At 36.4% G+C, this 23021-nt stretch overlaps 1 protein-coding gene across 1 annotated transcript in view; it reads left to right on the forward strand.

The window, feature by feature from the left end:
* Positions 1–23021, forward strand: part of LOC103249307 (receptor-type tyrosine-protein phosphatase kappa-like) — a 308462-nt gene that overhangs the window by 242587 nt on the left and 42854 nt on the right. The window contains exons 5-6 of the mRNA XM_021707499.1: positions 1515–1596; positions 4016–4131. Of these exons, the coding sequence (XP_021563174.1) occupies positions 1515–1596; positions 4016–4131 (198 nt within the window). The remainder of the gene's footprint in view (positions 1–1514; positions 1597–4015; positions 4132–23021) is intronic.

Genomic DNA, 23021 nt, shown 5'->3' on the forward strand with positions numbered 1-23021 from the left:
CCCCCCCATTAGATCTTCATCATGCTATGTTGGCTTTACTTCTGCTGGATGTTCTTTCAGTCCTCGCCGTCCATTTCCAGTCCATTTTTTCCTCCTCTTACTTTTCTTTCTGTGCCATCTTACTCACCCATCACATTAACTTTCGGATCAATAGCTTACTCCCTTCCATAGTTCTGATTGCAAAATTTATACCTTTATTTTAGATTAATCTCTTCTCTTTCAGATCTATTTAGTTATCTCCTAAGCATTTTCCATTGTGTAACATTACAGGCAAACCAAATTTGAAATGTGTGAAACATATTAAGTTATCTTCTCCCTGAAATTTATAACTTTTTCTGCATCTCTAGTCCTGGCTGGGGATCCTGATAGCATCATTCACCTAGTAGCCCAAACCAGAAATCATTGAGTTGCTCTATATTTTACCACAAAAAATGAGTCAATATGTTCTTTCTTATCTGCTGCCTTAGCATTATTTCTGTCTTTCCTTTTTCTTCTAGCATATTAACTGACTGTCACTATTTCTTTCAGACCATCTTCTACCTTATAGCCACATATGTTTCTATTAGACCAATTTTATTATATTCTTGCTTTAACCATCATCTTCCATTACATTTTATAAAATGCTTTGCAAAATACTTCAAAAATAATTTATGAATCTCATGAATAAAGAAGTAAACTGCAACACTGCAGTGCTGAATGCTAAATCTGTTTTCTCTTGGAAAGTCACAGCATACATTATTAAAAGGACGGCCATATGAAGTTTTGCTATTGACCATAGCAACAAAACTTGGTAACATGAGTTTATATTGGAAATCCTTTTTTTTTTTTTTTTTAACTTTTGTTAATGTAGAATTCTTGACAAGATATGCTCCTGATCTCACTCCCATGGTATTCAAGACCTCATGCATGCTTCTCTAATCTCATCTCTTCCCTTTTGAGCCTTGGTAGCCATAGAGATTATATTCGTCTAGTTTCCCAAACAGCAACCCTCTATTTTTTTGTATAGTCTTCTTTTTTCCTGGAATACCAATAATCTATCTGTTGACTTGCATCCTTAAAAACTAAACTTTTTAAGAGCTCGGATTATTTCTTTATTCATTTGATGTCTTCTGTGGCTGGCATGCTGATCGACACATATTAGGTGCTTTTTGCATGTTAAAATATAAAAATGGGGAAAGTCAATAAGAGAGAGTGTACTTTTAAAGATATTAAATTTGCTATATCTGCCATCATTCTGTTCCTATATATTGCCTATTCAGGAAATCAAACAGTATCTGATAGTAGCTGCTTAACAATTTTAAGCTACTTGATCTCAGCAATTTAATTGTTCTTCAGAGGTTGTTGTTTGTTTACAAGTACAAGGTCTAGGAAATTACTCTGCTTTATAAGGTATGTTTTAATTGTTACAGAACAAAAATGAAATTTACTTTTATGTGTATTATGGCTATTCTCCTTCTACTGTGGACATTCCTTAAAAATGATTGTTATAAATGTTTTCTGTTTCTTCCTGACAGGTAATATTTGAAGCTGAAGTCTCAGGAGGGAGAAGTGGTTATATTGCCATTGATGACATCCAAGTACTGAGTTATCCTTGTGGTAGGTTGTGCTTAAGAATTGTATTTTTCTTTGTCCTTTCAACACTTGTCTTATATTGGCAGTGACTTGATTGTTCATCACTTGGTCTTTGCTGTCTCCCTTCTTGCAGTCACTCCTAGCCTTCTGTCAAATAAGAGTTTTAAAAGAAAACTGAAATATTTTTAGTTTTTCAATCAAATCTTTTTCAGACTTGTAACCAATTCTTTAGGATTCTTTTTACTATTTAACTACCGAGAACAAAATATAAATGCAAAGGCAACTCTCAATAGGTGTTGTTAAATTTTTTGTATTAATAAATTGTCAAGAAAGCAAAGAAGAATAGCAGTTGAGTTCAGGAGAAAGGAAACTGAAAAGAAGCCTCACTAAATTATTTGATCAGATAAGTAGAAGATTGGGGTGAAATGAAGGGAATAAATTAGTTCACCTTATTCCAAACTTAGGAGTATTTTGTCTTTGTTTTTGCTGTCATAAATATTTGGCTGATTCATATTTTTAAAAGTTAAAAGCAAACAAAAGAAGAAACTCAGTTTACTAATACATACTTCTGTTATGCCCTTGGATGCACATTGGTTGATTTTGAGATGGGATATCTAAATTTGTGTTTATGTCACATTCTCTGAAAGACAATTATTGCATGCATTCAAGAGAGTCAGGTTTAAAAAAAAAACAAAAACAGCTGTCATCAATTCAGACTTTACCTGTATTTCTCAACAGCAGCACTTTCCAAGGCCTGTGAATTCTGGAGGTCTGTTCAATACTCTTTCCTAGTAGAAATATCTAACACTTTCTAAGCAGCATGTGCCGGGGCCACCGTGTGAGGGACCAAGGCTTATGCTCCTGCTGAGTGGTCAAATTCAAGTGTTTATCAGAATCACCCGCAGGGTGTGGTAAATCCCAGATTGCTCATTCCCTCGTCTGGTGTGGTAGCATTCGCCTTTCTAGTCAACTTCCAGATGCCATTGATGTTGCTGGTCTAGAGTTCGTAATTTGAGATCCACCGTTCTAGCTCCCATTTTAGCCTAAGGATTCCTTTTTTGCAAAGCTCTGTGATATGGCATTAGAGAAAGATATAGCAGGCAAGGATCAAATGATATACTCCATATGGTATATTCTTAGAAAGAACGGAATAAAATCACCTCACTCAAAGTTCAAGTTGATTGACTAAGTTCTTTCAACCCATAGTGTAATCGAACTGTGTTTCCATCTACTGTTCATTTTTACTTCTTGCATGATAGATGTTAAAGAAAGGCTTTTATGAGTAAATAAACAGAAAATTAGGATGGCTGGATGTGGGAGCTCATTCCTGTAATCCCAGTGCTCTGAGAGGCAGAGATGAGAGGGTAACTTGATTCCAGGAGTTCGAGACCAAACCTGGGCTAATAGTGAGAGCCTATCGCTCCAAAAATTAAAATAAAGTAAACTAGCAATGAGCTGGGCGTGGTAACGCATTCCTGTAGACCTAACTGCTCAGGAAGCTGAGGTGGAAGTATGGCTTGAGCCCAAGAGTGCAAGACTGCCGTGAGTTGTGATCATGCCACTGAACTCCAGCCTGCTTGACAGAATAAGACCCCGTCACAAAGAAAGAAAGAAAATTATAAATTGAGCATAACAACAGTAGTTTTAGTGTGATGTGGCCTTCTGTGAGCTTTTCTTTCACTCACCATGCTTGGTTTTTGCTGTTTATATTTCTGTTTAATGGACAACATGGATGAGACTTCAGTTTTAAAAAGTAACTTCAGAGAATACTTGTTTGGCAGTCATAAGATTCATGTATATTTTGACTGTAGTTATCATAACACTTTTTGTTGGTCTAATGCAGGTATTTTGTTTGGGTAACTTTCCTATGGATATAAAGAAACAGGATGTCGATGTAACAGTTTAGTGAATATCTGAGAGAAACAAAAATATTTTCTTGTTCTTTGAATTGCCAGAGGGTTAGTAACTATTGAAGTCAAAGAGAAACAAAGCTGCTTACATTGTAGTTTATTAAGCTCAATGGCCATGTAGCTGTCAGTATTTTGGAAATCAATATATGTTTTAATTATATTTTTATATTATGCTCTGATTTGTGCCTATTTAATCTCTTTTGCTTGCTTTGGCTTGTAACTGTTTTATTATCACCCATACGCAACATGTTATGGAAGCCATTCAGCTGTAATTGTTGAGTGCTCACTCTGTGTAGAACAATAGCTAGCAATGATGAGACAATCAGTCATAGAACTACTGAGGAAAAGAAAACTGAGAGTCAGAGAGGAAATAGTGTCTTCCAGCACAACCCCCGCCCACCCGAGTTTTCTCTGGATATTACTCTTGGCCAAAGGTAGGACCACTGACGATATTGGTTGGGGAAAAGTAACATGGCATATTTTCTTCCAATGGAAAAACAACATACATGTATATATATTTTTTCCCTTCACAGATAAATCTCCTCATTTCCTCCGACTAGGAGATGTAGAGGTCAATGCCGGGCAGAACGCCACGTTTCAATGCATTGCCACAGGTAGAGACGCCGTACACAACAAGTTATGGCTACAGGTAAGGCCACGCTGATAGCTGAGCTAACAAGTACACATCAGTTTTTTTAAAAAGTCCAGTCGGTGACTCAGCCTGTCATCCCAGCACTTTGGGAGACCAAGGTGGGGGGGATTGCCTGAGTTTGCAGGTTCAAGACCCGCCTGGGCAACTTGGTGACAACAATAAATCAGAAATTAGCCTGGTTGTGTGGTAGCATGTGCATGTAGTTGCAACTGCTTGGAAGACTGAGTGGGAAGGATCACTGGAGCCCACAGATTGACACTGGGGTGGCCTTGAGTGTGCCACTGTGCTCCAGCCTGGCGATGGAGTGAGACTCCAACTCAAAAAAAGAAAGAAAGAAAATTACAGCTGTACTCTTTGTAGTCTCATCCTTTTCTGTGTGGGTTTAATTTAATTGGCTACAGATTCATGTTAGAGATTTCCTTTCTTTGGAGTGTAAGTGAAAATTCAAGGGCGTATAATTAATAAGTATTTGTGTTAGTGTCTAGTGAAACCTAATGATTTTCTAAGGCTATGTTCAGACTGTAAAGAAAAGTCTCTAGATCCATTTAAAATATGAATAAGAATGAATTTTTTCTTATTTAATAATATTTTGAAAACTAAACTTATAAGAGCACAGTTCTTAAGTAGGAACTGTCATACTCTGATAATTTTTTAAAGTATTAAAAAAAAAACAAAACAAACCCTGGGAGTATTTCAGGAAATATGCATGGGAAGAGAGCCAATTAAATTTATTCAAAATTTTTGTATATGAGGGTTAATCACAGATCTGAGGTTAAGGACATTTTCCTTGCACGTATTCAGTCTTTAATAAACTTGTACTTCATTAATTGTGACTTAACATACATGGTGGAGAAATGTAAATGAAAAGATCCAAGATAATCAGAGAAAACTGTAGACAAAGGAATATCCCTTGCTTTCAGATAATTTACAGAAAGTATATTTGTCAGTGCTGGGAACTGGGAGGAACAGAGAGCAGCTCTAAAACCTGGAGGCTGGATCTAGGACAGATGGCTGTTAAGCTAAATACTTGAAACTAGATGATTTGTAAATAATAATTTTCTCTGGGCACCTTTATTATTTTGAGTCCTCTCTGCATCAGAATTAGGAAAGGGCTTAATTAGTTTAAAATTTTAAATTCCTGAGAATGCCAGTAGAGACCAAAAAAAAAATCATTGTAAGATTAGCTTAGTTTCTTCAACATAGGCGTCAGGATTTATTTTACTGTATCTCTTGGAGTGGTCAAAGTAGTGCTGGGAATAATCATTAGTTTGCATGTATTTGGGATGATGGTTCTATGATTATTGAAACCATACTTCATATAATGTCTGATATTGTACTAGGTGGTATATGTGTGTTATTGCATCTTGTTTGCATAACAATGCAGTTGGGGGTTAGGACAGATGTACTTCATGTTAATCTGATTATTATTACTTGATAATTTATTTGATTTGCAAGTGTGAGGATACCGTTTTTTTTTTGTATGTCCAAATGTGAAAAAAAAATGAGGTTCCCTTTTTTCTCTGATTACATTAATTTCCCCTGGATATATTGAAAAATAAAATAATTTTTCCTGGAAAGCATATTGTGTAATATGCAACCTGTCCTATCAACTAAATGTTCAGTTAGTTTTCTCATCTCTCTCTCTTTCTCTCTCCCCCTAAATAAATAGTTTAAAATGATTTTAGATATACTCTCTAATAATTTTTTATTTAGATGGGGACATGAGTTAGCAATCGGTTTTAGTTGTGAGCCATGTCATCTTTTCTTGGAGAATCAGAGGCTCTGTAGTCTGTCCCTGATTTTTATGCCTTAGGTTTAATGTGACATCGAAATAAAAAGGGTTTTGTATTCTCAGTCACCAGCTGTCTTGTGGCAACAAAGACTTTCTGAACCCTGCTGATAGGAGTGGATTGTAGTCAAAATAATATTATTTGTTTGTTTGTTTCGTATTTTGTTGATTGGTTCATTTCATGATAGCTTCTTACGTTTTCTTCCTGCCATTTTTTTAAAGAGATAAAATATTCAATGAGACGTCAATTTTGCTTTCTTCCATTTGACACAGAAAGGTGAATTTGTGTATTTCTGTTTGACAATGACACTGACATCACCCAGTTCTTCAGCAGTGTACCTATTCACCTTATTTATACAAAAAACGATTATACTTTCAATTATGCTACATAAATCACCATAGCTTATTCTCTTAAGTCATTCTTTTCTATGTTCAAGAAATATTGAAGTCTATCAATTAATTAGTTTAGGGATGTTTTCAAATTAAAATAAGCATTTTCTTTATGGTGATACCATGTTACAATGAAGCAGATAGGATAGGTCACTGGTCATGTTGTATATATCAGTCCATCAGAATGTGGCAGTGACTTAAATTTACTCTACTATTGCTGAAAGTAGTAAAAAGAAAGAAAAAGAAAGACAAGCTTATCTTTTCCTGAAAGTAGTAAAAATTTAATGAAGCAGGAAGAATTCTTGTTCCATAGTGAATGTACCAGCTAACACATATAAATAGTAGTAAGTTATTTTCACTTGGTATAGGACAATACCCTACATAGTTCAGGAAGTCAAGTTCTTAATTCTAACCTCATTTCTAATACTTCTAATCCTTTTAACTCTGCAAATTGTGGTGGACGTAGAGATGTCATTGACCTTTTCTGGGCTCAATTTCCTTATCTATAAAAGCAAATGCTGGAGAGACCAAAATTTCTTCCAACTGTAAGATACTAAACTGGACCTTTGCATTATTTTTATGACCTGATACATGACTTTGATAACTTTTTTTGTTTGATCAAACAGTGAAAAATGTTTATGTTAATAGTTTTGTATGGAAAAAAATTGGTCCCATAAATTATCATTGTGAGAACAAATACTTAAAATATCTGCCGAGAGTACTGAGAATGAATGTGCTTGAAGCAACTCGGTGAAAGGTCACTCCAGTCTATCACAGAAGTAATGGAATAGTAGAATAGTTGTTACACCTGCCATTGTAGGCAAAATGATAAAAGGCCATTAACAACTTTTTATGTTTGCCAAATAATTTACGTTGTATAGTATTGAGTTTCCTTTGGTAAGATGTTGTCTAAATATGGAGCAAAGTAACAAAAACTAGAAGAGTAGTCAATTTTCCATTTTAAAGGAAAAATGATACACTGCACCTCTTTGAAAGGCACTGAATAAAAACCTGATCAGATTTGATATTTAAAATAACTTGTGTATGGAAATACATTTAGAGAATAATTTTTCTCACTTGTATTTTGTTTCTAGGTAGTGATTAATATTTCAATCAATTTTGTTATCTAATAGATTATATAAGTATGGAGTCTTGAAGTAGGTCTTTACTCTAAATATATGGAAAACAATGACAAAATACATAACCCAGATCATCCTTCTTGTACATGCTGAATGAACTGATACATAAAATGAAATGGGTGAATATTTTTTAGAAGTCTGGGTGTTAACAAGCTAGAAAGATGGTAAAATCATTAGGCTGAATGTTTTTAGATGTCCAAGTGTTAACAAGCTAGAAATATGGTAAAATTATGAGACTTTCTGGAAGATAGTTCTAAAAAGTATATTGATTGTCTGAACCCATGGGTTTGAGAACAGCCTGGGCAGCATGGTGAGACCTTGTCTCTACAATAAATCAAAATAATTAGCCGGGCATGGTAGCATGTGACTGTAGTTCCAGCACTTTGGAACGTTGAGGTGGAAGGATCACCTGAGCTCAGCAGGTCGAGGCTGCCGTGGCCATGGGTGTGCCATTGTACTCCAGCCTGGGCAACAGAGTGAGACTCCAACTCAAATAAATAAATAGATAGATAGATAAACAGACAAATAAATAAATAAATAATGTTATGCAGTATATTCATGAGCTAAGAGAAACTTAGAATAAAATCTTCAGCTACTCAGAGAACTTCGAAGTTATTTTTCTATTGTGAAGTACAATGAAGTAACATATATTCTGGATATAAACAAACACAACAGTTTTGTCAACTTAATGATGTGTAAATTTTTTCCACATGAAAAGATGTTTTTCAAATTTTGCAACAAGTTTCAGAACTAAGTCATTTTAATTATGCAGTATCCCCTGCTTATCCATGGGGACACATTCCAAGACCCCCATGGATGCCTGAAACCATGGATCATACTAAACCATATATATACTATGTTTTTTCCTATAAATGCTTACCCATGATACAGTTTAATTTGTAAATTAGACACAGTAAAGGATCAACAACAATATTGGTAAAATAGAACATTTTAGCAACATACTGTAATAAAAGTTATGTGAATGTGACCTCTCTCAAGATCTCTTATTGTACTGTACTCATGCTTCTTAGGAGGTGAGATGATAAAGTGCCCACATGACGATGTGGAGTGAGGTGAATGATATTATTGTGCCATAGCGTGAGACTGCCACTGACCTCTTGAGAGTACACCAGTTGGAGGTTCGTTTGCGTCGGGAGACCCTGGGTCATTGAGCCGTGATGATGTTGATGGTTGGTTGTCAGCGGCAGACAATGTCGATAGCTGACAAGTGAAGGGTGGCATGAGATTTCATCATGCTGCTCAGAATGGAGTGCAGTTTAAAACGTATGAATGGCTTATTTCTGGAATTCCTTATTTAATATTTTCAGACTGCAGTTGGCAGTGGGTAACTGCAGCTGCCAAAAGTGAAACCTTGGAAAAGGAGGGACTCCTGCATTCTCAAGAAATCTCCAGTGATAGAGAATTTGTAGTCTGTCACTTAAGACACATTGCAAAATGTAGGTTTTAGGAAATAAGATCACAAATGAAATTTAAATATAATTTATACTGAAATGAAATTATAAAAACATCTGGCTATATTCTTGAAAAGTATATTTCAGATGACTTTCTGACAAGAAAAAGAAAAATTAGGTTGTATACTTTTGCAGGTTAAAAATGCTGGTCATATCCTTTAAAATTTATTTTTAAGTTTTGATTATGTGTACATACTAGTTGTATATATTTACGGGGCACATGTGATATTTTTGATATAAACATACAATGTATAATGATCAAATCGGGGTAATTGGGCTATCTTTCACCTCAAGATTTTATCTTTTTTTCGTGTTAGAAACGCTACAATATTGATCTTTTAAGTTATTTTAAAATAAATAATATATTATTATTAACTATGTTTACCCTATTGTGCTACCAAACACTAGATTGCAACTTGTGTTAATGTGGATAGTAGATAAAATGATGATTACAGGAAAAAGTGAAAATATATAAGCAGCAAACTAACATATGGTGTGACATTTCCACTCCCAAGACAAATTTAGGCATGTGCCCACAAAAAGACTTGTATAGGAATGTTTGTAACAGCTTTGTTCACGATAACCAATACTTGGAAAAAACCTAAAAGCCCATTAACAGGAGAATGGATAAGCAATTCGTGGTTCATTCAAGAGACAGAATTCTGCTCAGTGATAAATAAAGGATGAACTATTGATACATGCAACAGCTCAGATGGATCTCAGCAACGTTATATTTTTGGAAGGAGGGTAGACACAGAGTGCTTACTTTATGATTTCATTTATATTAAATTTCAGATGAGACAAAACTAATCTATGGTGGCAGAAATCAGAACAGAGGTGGCCTGTTAAGGGATAGGAGTTGACAAGAAGTGGGTAGGGGGAAACTCTCTGGTGTAATGCAAATGTCATGTATCTTGATTGGGCTGTTGGGTCCATGGGAGTACACACATTTGTCAGAAATTAAGATCTGGACTGGGCTCGGTGGCTCAGCCTGTAATCCCAGCACTTTGGGAGGCCGAGGCGAGTGGATTGCCTGAGACTGTGGGTTCAAGACCCACCCGGGCAGCTTGGCAAGACCTCGTCTCTACAATAAATTGAAAATTATCTGGACGTGGTAGTGAGCATCTATAGTTCCGGCTACTTGGAAGCCTGAGGCGGAAGGATGGCTGGGGCCAAGCGGTTCGAGGCTGTGGTGGCCAGGAGCGTGCCACTGCACTCCAGTCTGGGTGACAGAGTGAGATGCCAACTCAAAAAAAAAAAAAAAGAATTAAAATCTGTCCAATTCATCATATAAGACACAAATAAGTAAAAAGTGGATTATATGACACATTTTATCAAATAACCAACTTATTGGCAATGCTGATAAAGCCATAGATGGCAGTAGCCTTCAAGCATTACTTGCATTTTTGTTTACCTTGTCCATCTGAAATGATCTGGTTAGCTTCAAAGGTAATTTGTAATCATTAGTCTCAGTTGAAATAAACAAGCAAACAGGTTCCGAGTGAGCGCTCTGTTTTAAGAACACCTTAGCAACTTGAGGATATGAAAGGGCTGAAACCAGGGATGGACTGTAACTTACACATCAGTATTCTTTCATGAAGGTCCAGCAAAAGTGGACACCTACATGGTAAATCAAATAGAGCCTCTTGCTGGAACATCTGTCAGACCATATGCTTTGGCTTCAGGTTCAGTGTAGAAACTAAAATGCTAATGACTCCATCCATCATTACTGAGCTTGGCAGGCATGCGTCATTGAATTGGGCAGAGACATGAGGCAGTGGCATTACTGAAAGCAGGGAATTGTGTGGGTAGATTTGGTGGCACCATTTGTTTTGGTGAATTGAAAGGAGGCTGTTGAATGTGGGACTGGTAATCCTATGCAGATTGCCATCAAAGCTGTGGCAATTGGGCCAATCTGTCAGTAATCGCCGCGGGTACTGGCGCTGTGCCTCTTCCACGGGCCTGCCAAAACAGGAAAGTCAGCCGCCGCTTTGCCCTTGGGGAGGCTCATCATTGCTGAAGTAGGGTGATACAGCCAGTTTCTCAGCCAAAGGAAATGTCATTCCTTATGGAGCAACACATAATTTAAGCAATGGCTTGAGAGTAGTAATTGGAGAGTGAAATCAGTAAAATGAGATGCAAATTGCTCTTAAGAACAACCAGAGAGGGGCTGACCTCTTGCAGTAGCAACTGTTGTCAGCCGAGGGGCGGTGAAAATGTTTGGTCTGAAACTTGGTGTTTTACCCGACCAGGAAAATGCCAGAGCCTTGTTTCTACCTGCATGTGACATCACCATGTGGTAATGGAAATCTGTAACATGACTGCTGAAAACCTGAGTTTGGAAGCACAACAATTTTATTTATTTATTTATTATTAATTTTAGACTGGAAAATATCATTTATTTAGAAAGTAAATTAAAGAGAGAGAAGAGAGAGGAGATAGAGAGATTTGCCTTCCCAAGGTAGGGAAGGGGGCAAAGCTAAGAAACATGGTGGCGGTAGCTCAGAGAGCCACGTGGACACACCAGAGTTTAGCAAAGCAGTGACGGAAGTACAACAATTTTAACTGATGAAAACATATCATGACACCATTTCAAATGCCTGGTGGCCATTACTTGCAATGTTCTTTCTGTTGCCCCATGCGATAACATTTTCATGTGAGTATTTATATAGTCACTTGAAGTGCCCAGATGTTTGTAACATATTAAATTTTCACAAGACATTTCACTATTCCTGATCTTATTTCTTTTAGAAAAAAAATCTGATAATTTTCCATTTATGATAATGAAAGTTCTCTGGAGAGATTAATCTATGCTTAGAAACTACAGTTTACAGAGGACAATTCGTCGAACACTAATTTGAGAGGAATTTTTCAAAATCAACTCAACTGAACACATAATATGTGATCAGGTCACATTAGGAACCATGAAAAAAAGAAATAAAAGACAAAGGAATGTAGTATAGTGAAAATTGCTCTAATGTCTGAACTTGGTTAAAGTTCTGAAATTTTCTAAGTAACTGACTTTAAGAGTGGCTGACACATTTCTGAAGTGTTAGAATCACGAAAGACAGTATATAGTTATCAGGACAGTGAGTAAACTTGAAAAATTATGTCAGAATGACTAAAGGACATGACATAAATATATTCTGAGGTTTGTGGAAGACTGGGTAAGTGCTTTAATGTGAGCTAATATACAAAAGCATTTTAATTTGTTTTTTATAGTTCTTGAAGTATAATAATGATTTATGGTTTGAAGCTTAGGGTGAGAGGTATAAACAGATTATAAGGGAGAGCTTTGAAACTGCAGGGCTGTTTGAACCTTAGAATGAGCTGCTCCAGGAGGTAGTAACATTACAGTTAGTGGAAGTATCCAAGCATAATCTGGATTAGCACTTGCTAGAGGTATAGAAGACAGTTAAGCCTGAGGCTGAGTACTTTTTAGGATTCTCTCTGCCCTGAAGGATATTTCTGTAACTGAGTAAGGAAAAACAGCCTATAATCTAAGGACTGTACTATTTATTTCAGAGGTGAAACTGAGCAACATAGCTGGAGTATTTGGTGAAATCACTAGAGAAGAAACTTAGGAAACTTTAAAGCACACATAGGGCTCAAATAATCAAAGATTAAGTGGCCGTGGTTAACCTGCAGATTCTGAAGGCAGAAAGCACACTGTGTGTATGTGTGGAAGTGGGAGAGGAACATAAAAAGGTTCTTACTTAAGTGGAAGGTTCTCCATGGGGAATAGAGGTTAAATAGAATTCACTGAAGAGTTGGGCCCTTGACCTTGATGGGGACTGCTGGAGGAGGAAGAGTCTATGGTTAGTAGAACCAATGTTGGATAATGAGGGCCTGAGACTGGACAGTGCCAGTAGCATTGAAAAATATGTGAGCAGGAAAGGAGAGGACACATTTCAGAAGACAACAGGGCTTTGGGTATGGTTGGTACCAGTTGACAGAATTGGGAAAGATGTGAGTGATGTCAAAGACAGCTTTCAAAATGTCCTCAAAGTTTATCTTTTAAAGGCATTCAATGAGTTTATTTGTTTTTTTGCCTTAGAACTAATTTGTCTATTACAGCCATTGTTTACTTTGTTTTTCCCTCTTTCTACTTTCATTAATTGCATATAAATGACTCAGGAAGGGTGAAAGATGAGGAGACACTTCAATTTTGTTTGGCTCTTTTTTAGCCTTCATTAATGGTTATCAAGAAGATTTGAAGTTTGTGGCCAAATTAAGCCTCTGGGTGGCCCTAATATCACTGAGGAGAATTCATCGAAAGGAAGGCTATTGGTACCTTCAGCTTTCTCTTCTTCTCTAAGTTGTGGCTCATATAATAGGAGAGGAGTGCAAGCCCTGTCTCTTGTGCTTTCCTAACTTCTTGTAACCTGCTCTAGACTTAAACTGACAGATAATTCCTAGCCTACTATTTAATTCCAATTTTCTCTGTTTATTCCTTGTTTAAGCAGTAGTGATTTTTTTTCCTGTATATGCTGGTTTACAATTAATTCTTGATCCACTCGAGACTACTTTCTATTTGGTAGCTAATAGCGAATAGCTGTGACTGATGTCAGCCTCAGCCAGGCACAGTGGCTCACGCCTGTAATCCCAGTACTTTGGAAGGCCAAGATGGGAGGATCACTTGCGCCCCCAATTTGAGGCTAGTGTGAACAACATAGTGAGACCTCATTTCTACAAAAAAATAATAAAAAAAAATTATTCGAGTGTAGTGGTCTGTGCTTCTAGTCCCAGCCACTTGGGAAGCTGAGGCAGAAGGATCACCTGAGCCCAGGAGGTTGAGGCTGTAGTAATCCAACCTGGGCAGCAGCGTGAGACCCTGACTCAAAACAGAACAACACAAAAAACTCATGACAATCTTGCTTTCATTGTACCACTGGTTTGTTTTAGTTTATAGCATATTTTTCCTATATGACTTTATATAAAGAATTCTACTCATGAGTTTTTGAGATAAAATCACTGACTGTGTGTCATAGATTATAAGGTTTATCTTTCTTCTTCTGGCATTTTGTGTGTGTGTGTTGGGGTGTGTGTGTGTGTGTGTGTGTGTGTGTGTGTGTGTGTGTGTGTGTGTCTGTGTGTATGTAGCACTAAACATAAGAAATTTTAGTCATGTTTAATTTTTAGGATTGTTAAAATATTCCTGAGGTCATTTTTGTTGGTTTTCTGTTTTTTTTCTTTTAATCATGGAACATTTAATGCTTACAGATATAGTGCTTTCTTTTCCTTCTTTATAATTTATAAACTCATCTTTAATATCTACAGATTACATAATTGATTATAAATGAATGTGTGGAATATTCTTTACCTTCCTTATCTATTCTTGGAACATGACTGTAAAAGCCTGGCAGTCATAGAAGTGCAAGGATTTCTTCTTATCAATATCTACAAATAACAACTTACTGCTCTTTCCGTATAAGAATAATGTAATCTCCTACTGTTTTCAGAGCTGCCGTTTCAGTGTGTTTTCCAGATGTGTCACGTCAAGCACTTTATAACATTTCTGGTGAGCTCCTCTGATGAGTATATTACAACATGGGACTTTGGCAGCAGCCTGGTTTCTTTTTTTTGAGTTGGAGTCTCACTCCGTCGCCCAGGCTGGAGTGCAGTGGCATGCTCACGGTCACCCAGCATCGACCCACTGGGCCCAGGCGATCCTTCCTCCTCTGCCTTCCAAATAGCAGGAGCTACAGGTGCGCACCACCATGCCTGGCTAATTTTTTTGAATTATTGTAGAGATGAGGTCCCGCCAAGTTGCCCAGACTGGTCTTGAATCCCCGGGCTTAGTCAGTCCTCTCGCCTCGGCCTCCCAAAGTGTTGGAAATACAGACTTGGGCTACCCTGCCTGGCCCAGCCTGGTTTCTTCTTTATGAAAATTAGTCTGCTCTAAAGATCTAAGATTTATAAAATTATCTTATTGTAAGATAGAACATAGATATTGAAAACCACACAAAAATCAGGACTCTCATGACTCAATGAATTTTTATCAGATAAGCGCTGCACAGTCAAGAAAGAGATCTTGCTGGTCATCCCAGATGCTTCTCCCATGTGCTGTTTACACCTGAGCTGTCTCCCCACCCCTACAAACAACCACTGTCGTGGCTTTTAGCCCTCATAGAGTTTTTGCATTCATGTAAGCATCCCTAGACATTACACAGGGGGACCCCAAAAACCTCAGAATTTATTTGAAAAAAATTGTGTATTTAATCTTACATGCTTAAACCTAAGTCACCTTCAAAGCACTGCCTGTTTGATGCAGTATACCTTTGGAGATGCTTTTCCCACTGCTCAAAACAGTTTTTGAATTCTTCCATTTTTATGCTTCCAGAGCTTCTGCCATTTTTTGTTTCACCTCTTCCACATCAGCAAAACATTTCTCTTAGGACTTTTTTCAACCAAGGGGGGACAAATGTAGCTTAAATGATATTGGGTGAATAGAAAGGATAGGGCATGGGGCCCATGCTGTTTTTGGTCACAAACTACTGAACACTCAGCACAGGATGACTTACCACAACTCAGGATGTTTCTTCCACAAATCATGACACGACCATCTCCAAACTTCTAGATAAAAGTTTTAATTGACTGTTTGATCTGGCAGAACAAATTTCTTTCTTTCTTTCTTTCTTTCTATGAGTCAGAGTCTCGCTCTCGCCCAGACTGGAGTGCCGTGGCACGCTCACGGTTGCCACAGCCTTGACCTACTGGCCTCAGGTGATCCTTCTCCCTCAGTCTTCCAAGTAGTTGGACCACAGGCATGTGCCACCATGCCTGGTCAGTTTTTTGTTTTATTGTAGAGACGAGGTCTTGCCATGTTGCTCAGGCGGATCTTGAATTCCTGAGCTCAGAACAGATTTTGAGTGTACTACAAGGGGCCCAACTTCCAAAAAGATAATTCTGGTTTTGTTAAGTCACCCTTACATAGGTTAGTCTTATCTATTTAAAAAAAATATATCTACATCTTTAAAGTCTCTTTTAATCTGTTGGTTTGTCCTCTATTCCTTGCTTTTTCTCACTATCTGGGAAGGAGGCTAGGCCGTCTGGCATCTAGTTTCTTACAGTCTACAATTTGCTGATTGCCTACTAATGTCTTCTTCAATTCGTCTTGTTCCTCTTTCCTGTGAATTTTCTGCAAATTGGCAGCCAGTTCCAGGGTCAACTTTGATCCTTTGGCAGCACTATAGGTGGTGTTTGGTATAATTATAGGAGGAACAAAATGTCTCGCCTTTCCTTTTGTGATCTTGGAGTCTCTGATGATGAATAAGGGTGAAAATTGTGATATTCTAATATTTCTTTTTGTGGTTTCTTATTTCCTTTATATTCATTTTGTTGATGAAGAGATACTTCCCCTTATCTATTTGGTTACCCAGTGATACAATTCATTAAGGACAGGGAGGGTGTGTGCTCTAATCTTTGCTATATTTAATAGTTTTAATATAATGAGTTGGTTCGCTACCATCCTCTGAGATGACTGATGCTTTTTTAAAATATCATTATGGATCATGGGTTTAAGCATATTCAGTGGGCTCGAGTTTATTGCAATTCATACTATCATTAAAACTCAAGTTACCCCATCTTTGCCCATACGAGTCTCCCCAAGTTGGCTGCTGAGTACTTTTGATATGACCTAACTAAGCATTCAGAGCTTCCTTACTGCCTAGTATTGTGAGGTGTTTCATTTATTCCTCCAAATCTGGAATCAATCATTTGCCCATAGTGCCCTGGTTAGTTTTAGTGATAAATCGTATTTCACAGTCATAATATGGGTGCTGAGGGATATTCATCGCTAGGCTTTTTCATTGAATAGAGATACAATAAAGCACACATGTATTTAAAGATAAAATATCTGATGAACTCACGTTGATATTTAAAATTTAAGCTTAAAGAGTTTTACTTAATATTTTATTCTATTGCAGCTTCTCGGTTACATCTTTTTTCCCTACACTGCTATTTTTCATTGGGGAAGATAGAGTTAGAATAGCTAATAATCACACATTTATTTTATCTCATGTTATTTTAAATATTTGTATCATAGCTCCACTGTCCACATTTAGCAATTGCATACATATTATAGTCTCCCAATTAGCTCTTGTTTAGTGTCGGTTCTAAATGTAACTATGTTTTTGATGTTCAGTTAGACCAATGTCATGTCTTCCTAGTAATTTTGGATGACTGAGACTCATTTTCTACCAGGAATGGCTCATGGGAATCATATTCCTTGAGTCCTTATATGTTGAAAATAGTTCGTCTGTGCTCTTGACTCTTAAGTAAGTTTTTTAGGATATAAAAATCTTTCATCATGTTTTCTTACCTTGAGTAGCTTAACTAATGTTATTTCATTTTCTTCTGCTGTAAAACCTTGTTGGCAAAGTCTGATAATTTTCTTTTCCTTTTAAATCATGCACCTATTTTCTTATATGCCCAAATAATTTTTTTTCTATTTATTTAAAGTCTCTTCCTTTTCCAGAGTAAGTATCAGGGTTAATATTCTCAGCTATATGGTATTTTCTTTCATTATGTAGTTTATAAATGTTTTTTAAATTTCAGAATTTTTTTTTTTTTTAAATAATGACTTTAGTATTTTTTCTATTCCCTTGCTCATATATGGACTCCTGCTCTCTCTGCATTTGATCTTCTTTGCATGTCACCATTGGTCACTTTCTCTCAAATCTTTTTTATTCTTATTTTAAATTTAAAAAATTTTCTTTTTTACATTTTGTTTTGCTTAAGGCATCATCTGTTGAGTTTACTTACTCTAGTTAATCATAATTTTTTAAAATGATGTTTTCTAGTTTTTTTTGAGTTTTATCACCTAATTTCTGAGTTTTGTTATTCAAATTTATGTTTTTTTTAATCTCATGAATCATTTTCTTCATTTGTTTTAGCTTATCTTGAAATATCAATTTGTAATTTTGATCTGTTTGTGGGCATCTTTTTCTGACTTACTTTCATTGACTCTAGGGGCCATACTCTGTTCCTTATTTTCTTTTACTCTTACAACAATTTTATATGGGATTTGATCGTGATCTTTTAAGTTGTTCATTTTTATGTGACATACGTTCTCTTGAAATTTTATTGACAGGTGGGGTTCTGGAAAACGTACCTGATTTCACAAATTTTCCTCTTTTCTTACTTCAAGATATGTTTTAAAATACGGCCGTTTGCCTTTGGAGATTGCTGGGATTTCCCTACTTTTGTCTAGATCTTCTCTTGCCATACTCTCCCTTGTCATTCTCTGTTTTTATGTGGCAGGTTCAGAAAGACTGAAAAATATGCTACTGCCTCCAACTTCTCCTAATACCCTCGATCTAACAATTTAATTGCTTGGGCCTCCTTGGTCCACCCATCTTCCCTCTTACCATGAGTCACATGGTTCTATAATTGTGAACTCATATGCTTTCCATTCCCTACTTTCTACAGTACAGGTTGAAGCCACCAGCCAATCCCATTCCTTTAACTAAAATGTCCTAAGGTAGCAATACATGGTTACCAGAACTTTACCTTCTGTAGATATTTGATTAGGAGACTAACTGATGATAACACTTTGCATATCTCTGCTGCTACATCATACCATGGAACTAGAAGTATCTTCTTTGCTGCTGGCGAGAGTGTTTATAGGTGCTTTTAAATCTAATCAGATTAAAGAGTGAATTCTAGAAAACCCAGAACCAAATCAGAAAGTGTATCCTGAAAAATCTGTTTCTGCAACACAACTACTGGTACTAAATAATGTCTTTCCCTTAGAGTTCAAGCAAGTAAAGCAGAACCAATAGGAGATATATATGATTGTGTGTGTGTATGTATACATATATGATTTTATATATGTATATATTATTATAAGATTATATGTAGTAGGATTTTATATACTAAATTCAAGAGATGTATTGCAAGGAATTGGTTTCTGTAATTGTGTGGATTACCTAGGTAAGCCTGAAATAGTAGTGCAAGCCCTTGGGAAGGGCAGGTTGGAGCATTCGGGCACAAACTGAAGCTGTCGTTCACGGACAGAATTTCTTCTACTTCCGAGAAGCTTCACTTCTACTCTTAAGATTCAACTGATTGAATCAAGTCCACCCAGATTATCTAGGATAACTTTACTTGATTATGGATTTTATTCCCATCTGCAAAATACTTTTACAGAGTCATCTAGGTTAGTGTTTTATTGAATAACTGGGGATTGTAACCTAGGCAAGTTGACCATCCAAAGACTGTCATAGTTGTCAAGTGGATTATTTGTTTAGATATTATTTTAATTTAATTAATTTAACTTATCTTCATGATATTGCTGTTATCAGGATTTGCAATGAGTACTTTGTACAATAATCTTACCTACTATCCTCATCTTCTCTGTTGGATAAGCAGGTCCAAATAGATATCCCCAATTTCAGATGAAAATGTGGAGATTTGAGAAGTAATGAGAAATTGTTTAACTCGTTAATGGTTGTTTCAGGACTAGAACCTAGATATCATTCCCAGCAGTCATGGTTCTGTCTACTTACAGTTGATCTTTCTCTGTGGTTCCTCTTATTATGCACCTTATCCCCACATTGCAAAGATACTCATGCTTCTTAGAGTAAAACTCCTTTTCTGGTTTAATAGCTGACTTCATATTTTGTTACACTTGGCTAATAATCCTGATTCTAGTAATTGGCTATCTCCAGCACATCTTTACCCTGCTTTATTAGAGAATTATGAGAGTCACCGCCCCCTTCTTTCTCTATTAAATACCATTCACCTTCTTTGTCCTTCCATTGCCAGCAGTTCAATACTGTAGTGAGCATAGTATTATCATTTTAGGATTATATTTCCTGGGAGAACATTGTTTTCTTAAACATGTAACCTACTGAAATAAGTTTAGTGATCTCTAGTGATTGTAAGTAAGTGCTTGTCTCAAAATGGTGACTTAGTGTTTCTAATTTTAGAAATTTAAAAATCTTTGTTTGCTGTGATACCCTTTCATGTTTTTTAAATTCTTTTGTTTGATTCTCCAATAATAGTGGTGGTGGTAATGATGATAGCTTTCTAGTCCCATGAGACTGAAAAAGTTTCACACAAATTTAATATAGCAGCCAGTCCCAGTAAGGAACCCTCAGGTCCTTGGGAACAATTTGGCTGAATTATTTTATGTTTCACCTAAGCCTTACTTAATTATAATTGTACAAATTCACTTTGAGATTAGTTTTGGAAAGAAGGGACATTGACAACTCATGTGGTCATCTAGATGGTGTTCCTCAGGGACCTAAATATCAAACATAGGAAGTCCTAGGTCTTCTAATTTTAAGAAGACGTGGCAGTCATATATCATCATGTGCCTGAAATAAAGTGTACCATATTTTAATTGTACCCCATTTCCTTTAAGATACTTTCCAACTGAAAGTAACAGAAAATCACATGCATTACTTTACTTACCAGGAAGTCAAAAGAGAAGGGAAATTAGGAATTGTTGACATCATTTCAGAGATTTGATTAAGAATCTGGTCTACTTTTTTCTCGAATGTGCCATCCTTGTGCCATCACCCTTTCCCATCGATTGGTCTACTTCATGGTGACATGTCAGCTTTTCCAGTTTTAGGGATGTCACTGAAGAAAAAGAAAGAAAACCCACTGTCTCATATCTTCTTAGGTGTGAGAAAACTTTTCCAGAAATAACTTGACCAATGCCTGTCATACCTCATTGGCTAGAATCAGGACATACACACTCATTTTAAACATATCACTGTTGATGAAATGAAGACTCATATTAACCTAGTGTTAATGTACTAGTGTGTCTCAAGGTATAATATATTGATGTATAGCCTAGGGATCTTGTTAAAATGTGAATTTTTGGTTCAATGGGTTTAGAGCAATCTTTAGACTCTGTGTCTGTAACAATCTGTCAACTGAAGCTGATCCTGCTGATCTGTAGACCATACTTTGAGTAGTAAGGTGTTTGGCTAATAACCTGGTTAGAATAGATGTTGGGGAATCAACCAATATCACCACCATACTCCACCAGCAACTGAACTTGTCAAATGAACACTGTATGAAGTCTGCATGATGAAGCCTACTTAGCATAATAGAGGAGTGATAGCACTCAGGGATTACAGTGACTTGCCTAGAGTTGCTTGGTACGTGACAAGTTCCATATAACAAACTGTACTGGAGAAAAAGTAAATAAGAAAGCATGAGATGGACCTGGGGGGGGGGAAGTGCTAGGTTATAGCCTCGTGCATCATATAATTTTGTGATTCACTTCTCAGTACTTCTCAGAGTTGGATATATTTGCATTAGAGAAATCATATAAAAAACTCAAGCAGAATAAGTAGCGTAGAACTGAAAAACATAGCAAAAGCAGAGAATTGTATGCAAACATGACTTCATAGGAGAGAAATTTACCATCACTTCTTATAGTCTTTTTCATGGCCCTTCTTATTCTGATAAAATGATAGCTTGTAGTCGGGCAAAGACCTGTCATTTGGAGTTTTAAGAGAAAAAGTTATTATTCTTGAATTCTAAGATGCACATGTTGCCAGTTGGTACTTTAAACTAATGCATTACTGGAAGTCAAGTAAAGAAAGCAGTGTCTAATATAATAGAGTACGTTTGCACATTGGGACGATGCATTGATCAACCCTCAACAACAAATAATCAATTTATTGGACAGAGCCTATAATCAAAATGAAAATAACTTGGGTTTAGTTTAGAGGAAAGACTGCTGGATTTTATGTCATCAAACCTAGTTTTAATTTTTAGTTCTGCTACTTACAGGCCATGCATCATATTTCTAATCTTTCTGAATCCTGAGTATCTGATATTTGCATGGAAGTGACTCTTCATCAGAGAGAAGGGACGAAACCAATCACAGCTAACGTAATACCAAGTACATGAAGGTGCTATTAAAGATAAACCTGAGTATTATGACTTTGTTAACTTCTATTTTATTTCAAGAGATAAATAGCACCTCAGTCTTTGTACTCATTAATTGTATAATGTACATCCTATATAGGCACATATATTTTATAGTTATATTAGTATTTTAATACATATAACTATAGGCATCAGGGAATGTATCAGCTTTGTGATATCCTGACTGAATGGCCATAAGGAAACCCCTCAATCTCTCTGAATTGTGCTGTAGTTGCTTCTGAAATAGCTTGGTGTAAATGATTTCTTGGTGTCCTGGATATTCAATATTTATGTAACTTTCCTTTATTATTAATTAGCATTAATGATTATATATTTGTTATAATTATTAAAGCTTGAAGAAGATTGATATTATTCTTGTCTCTTAAATGTTAAGTGAATTTAATTCATTTTAGCCAAGTACTTGAGTGACCACTTAATAAAAATAATATGTATTGGATGCTGTGGAAAACGAAATATATATATAAAAAGCATGAAATCCTACCTTCAGAATGATTCCAGTATTCAAATATATAAAAGGGCCCATATAGACATAGGATAGTAGAAGAGATTTAAGATAGAAAAATCAGTGAATATGTTTTTTAAATTCATCTTTTATGGCGTTTTTGAGGCAGTATCCATGACCCTGCCCTCAAGAGCAGAGAGTGAAGAGTCTGTATATGCTGAAGGAATGTGACATTGAGGAAGAGAGGAAGGAAGCAGACACCATGGATCAGATCACTGTGGAAATCAAGTAGGAATGTCTAAAAATTGCCAACCCCCATCTTTGGATACCACAGATTGTTTTCATAAGAGCAAGCAATTGATTTCAGCAAAGTTCAAGTCGTTTTAGAATAGCTGCAGAGAGATAGTAAGAATTCAGTGTTGGCAAAGCATGAGCACTAGAAAGTTGAAAGAATCCAGATTCTTTCAGGCTAGTGAAAGCCTCTTTGACATGGCTGACTATAAAGCAAAGGGTCAGAAAATGAGTCTCACTACCAATGCAGAAGATTGAAGGAATGTGAGGCAGACCCGTGCTGGCAGTTGTGATTCCAGAGAAATGTGTCATAGAATAGGAACTTGAATGTTGTAAGGTGGTAAGGGAAGCTGTTGGGCATCACTGGGGCCAAGGTAAGTTTGGGGATCTTTGGGAGTATTCACAGGACTGAGCTGGAGAGGATAATGTGGTCTGTGAATGTTTCC

The sequence above is a fragment of the Carlito syrichta genome, unplaced genomic scaffold (assembly GCF_000164805.1).
Source record: "Carlito syrichta isolate Samal-C Ts95f unplaced genomic scaffold, Tarsius_syrichta-2.0.1 Scaffold118959, whole genome shotgun sequence".
NCBI classification, from domain to species: Eukaryota; Metazoa; Chordata; class Mammalia; order Primates; family Tarsiidae; genus Carlito; species Carlito syrichta.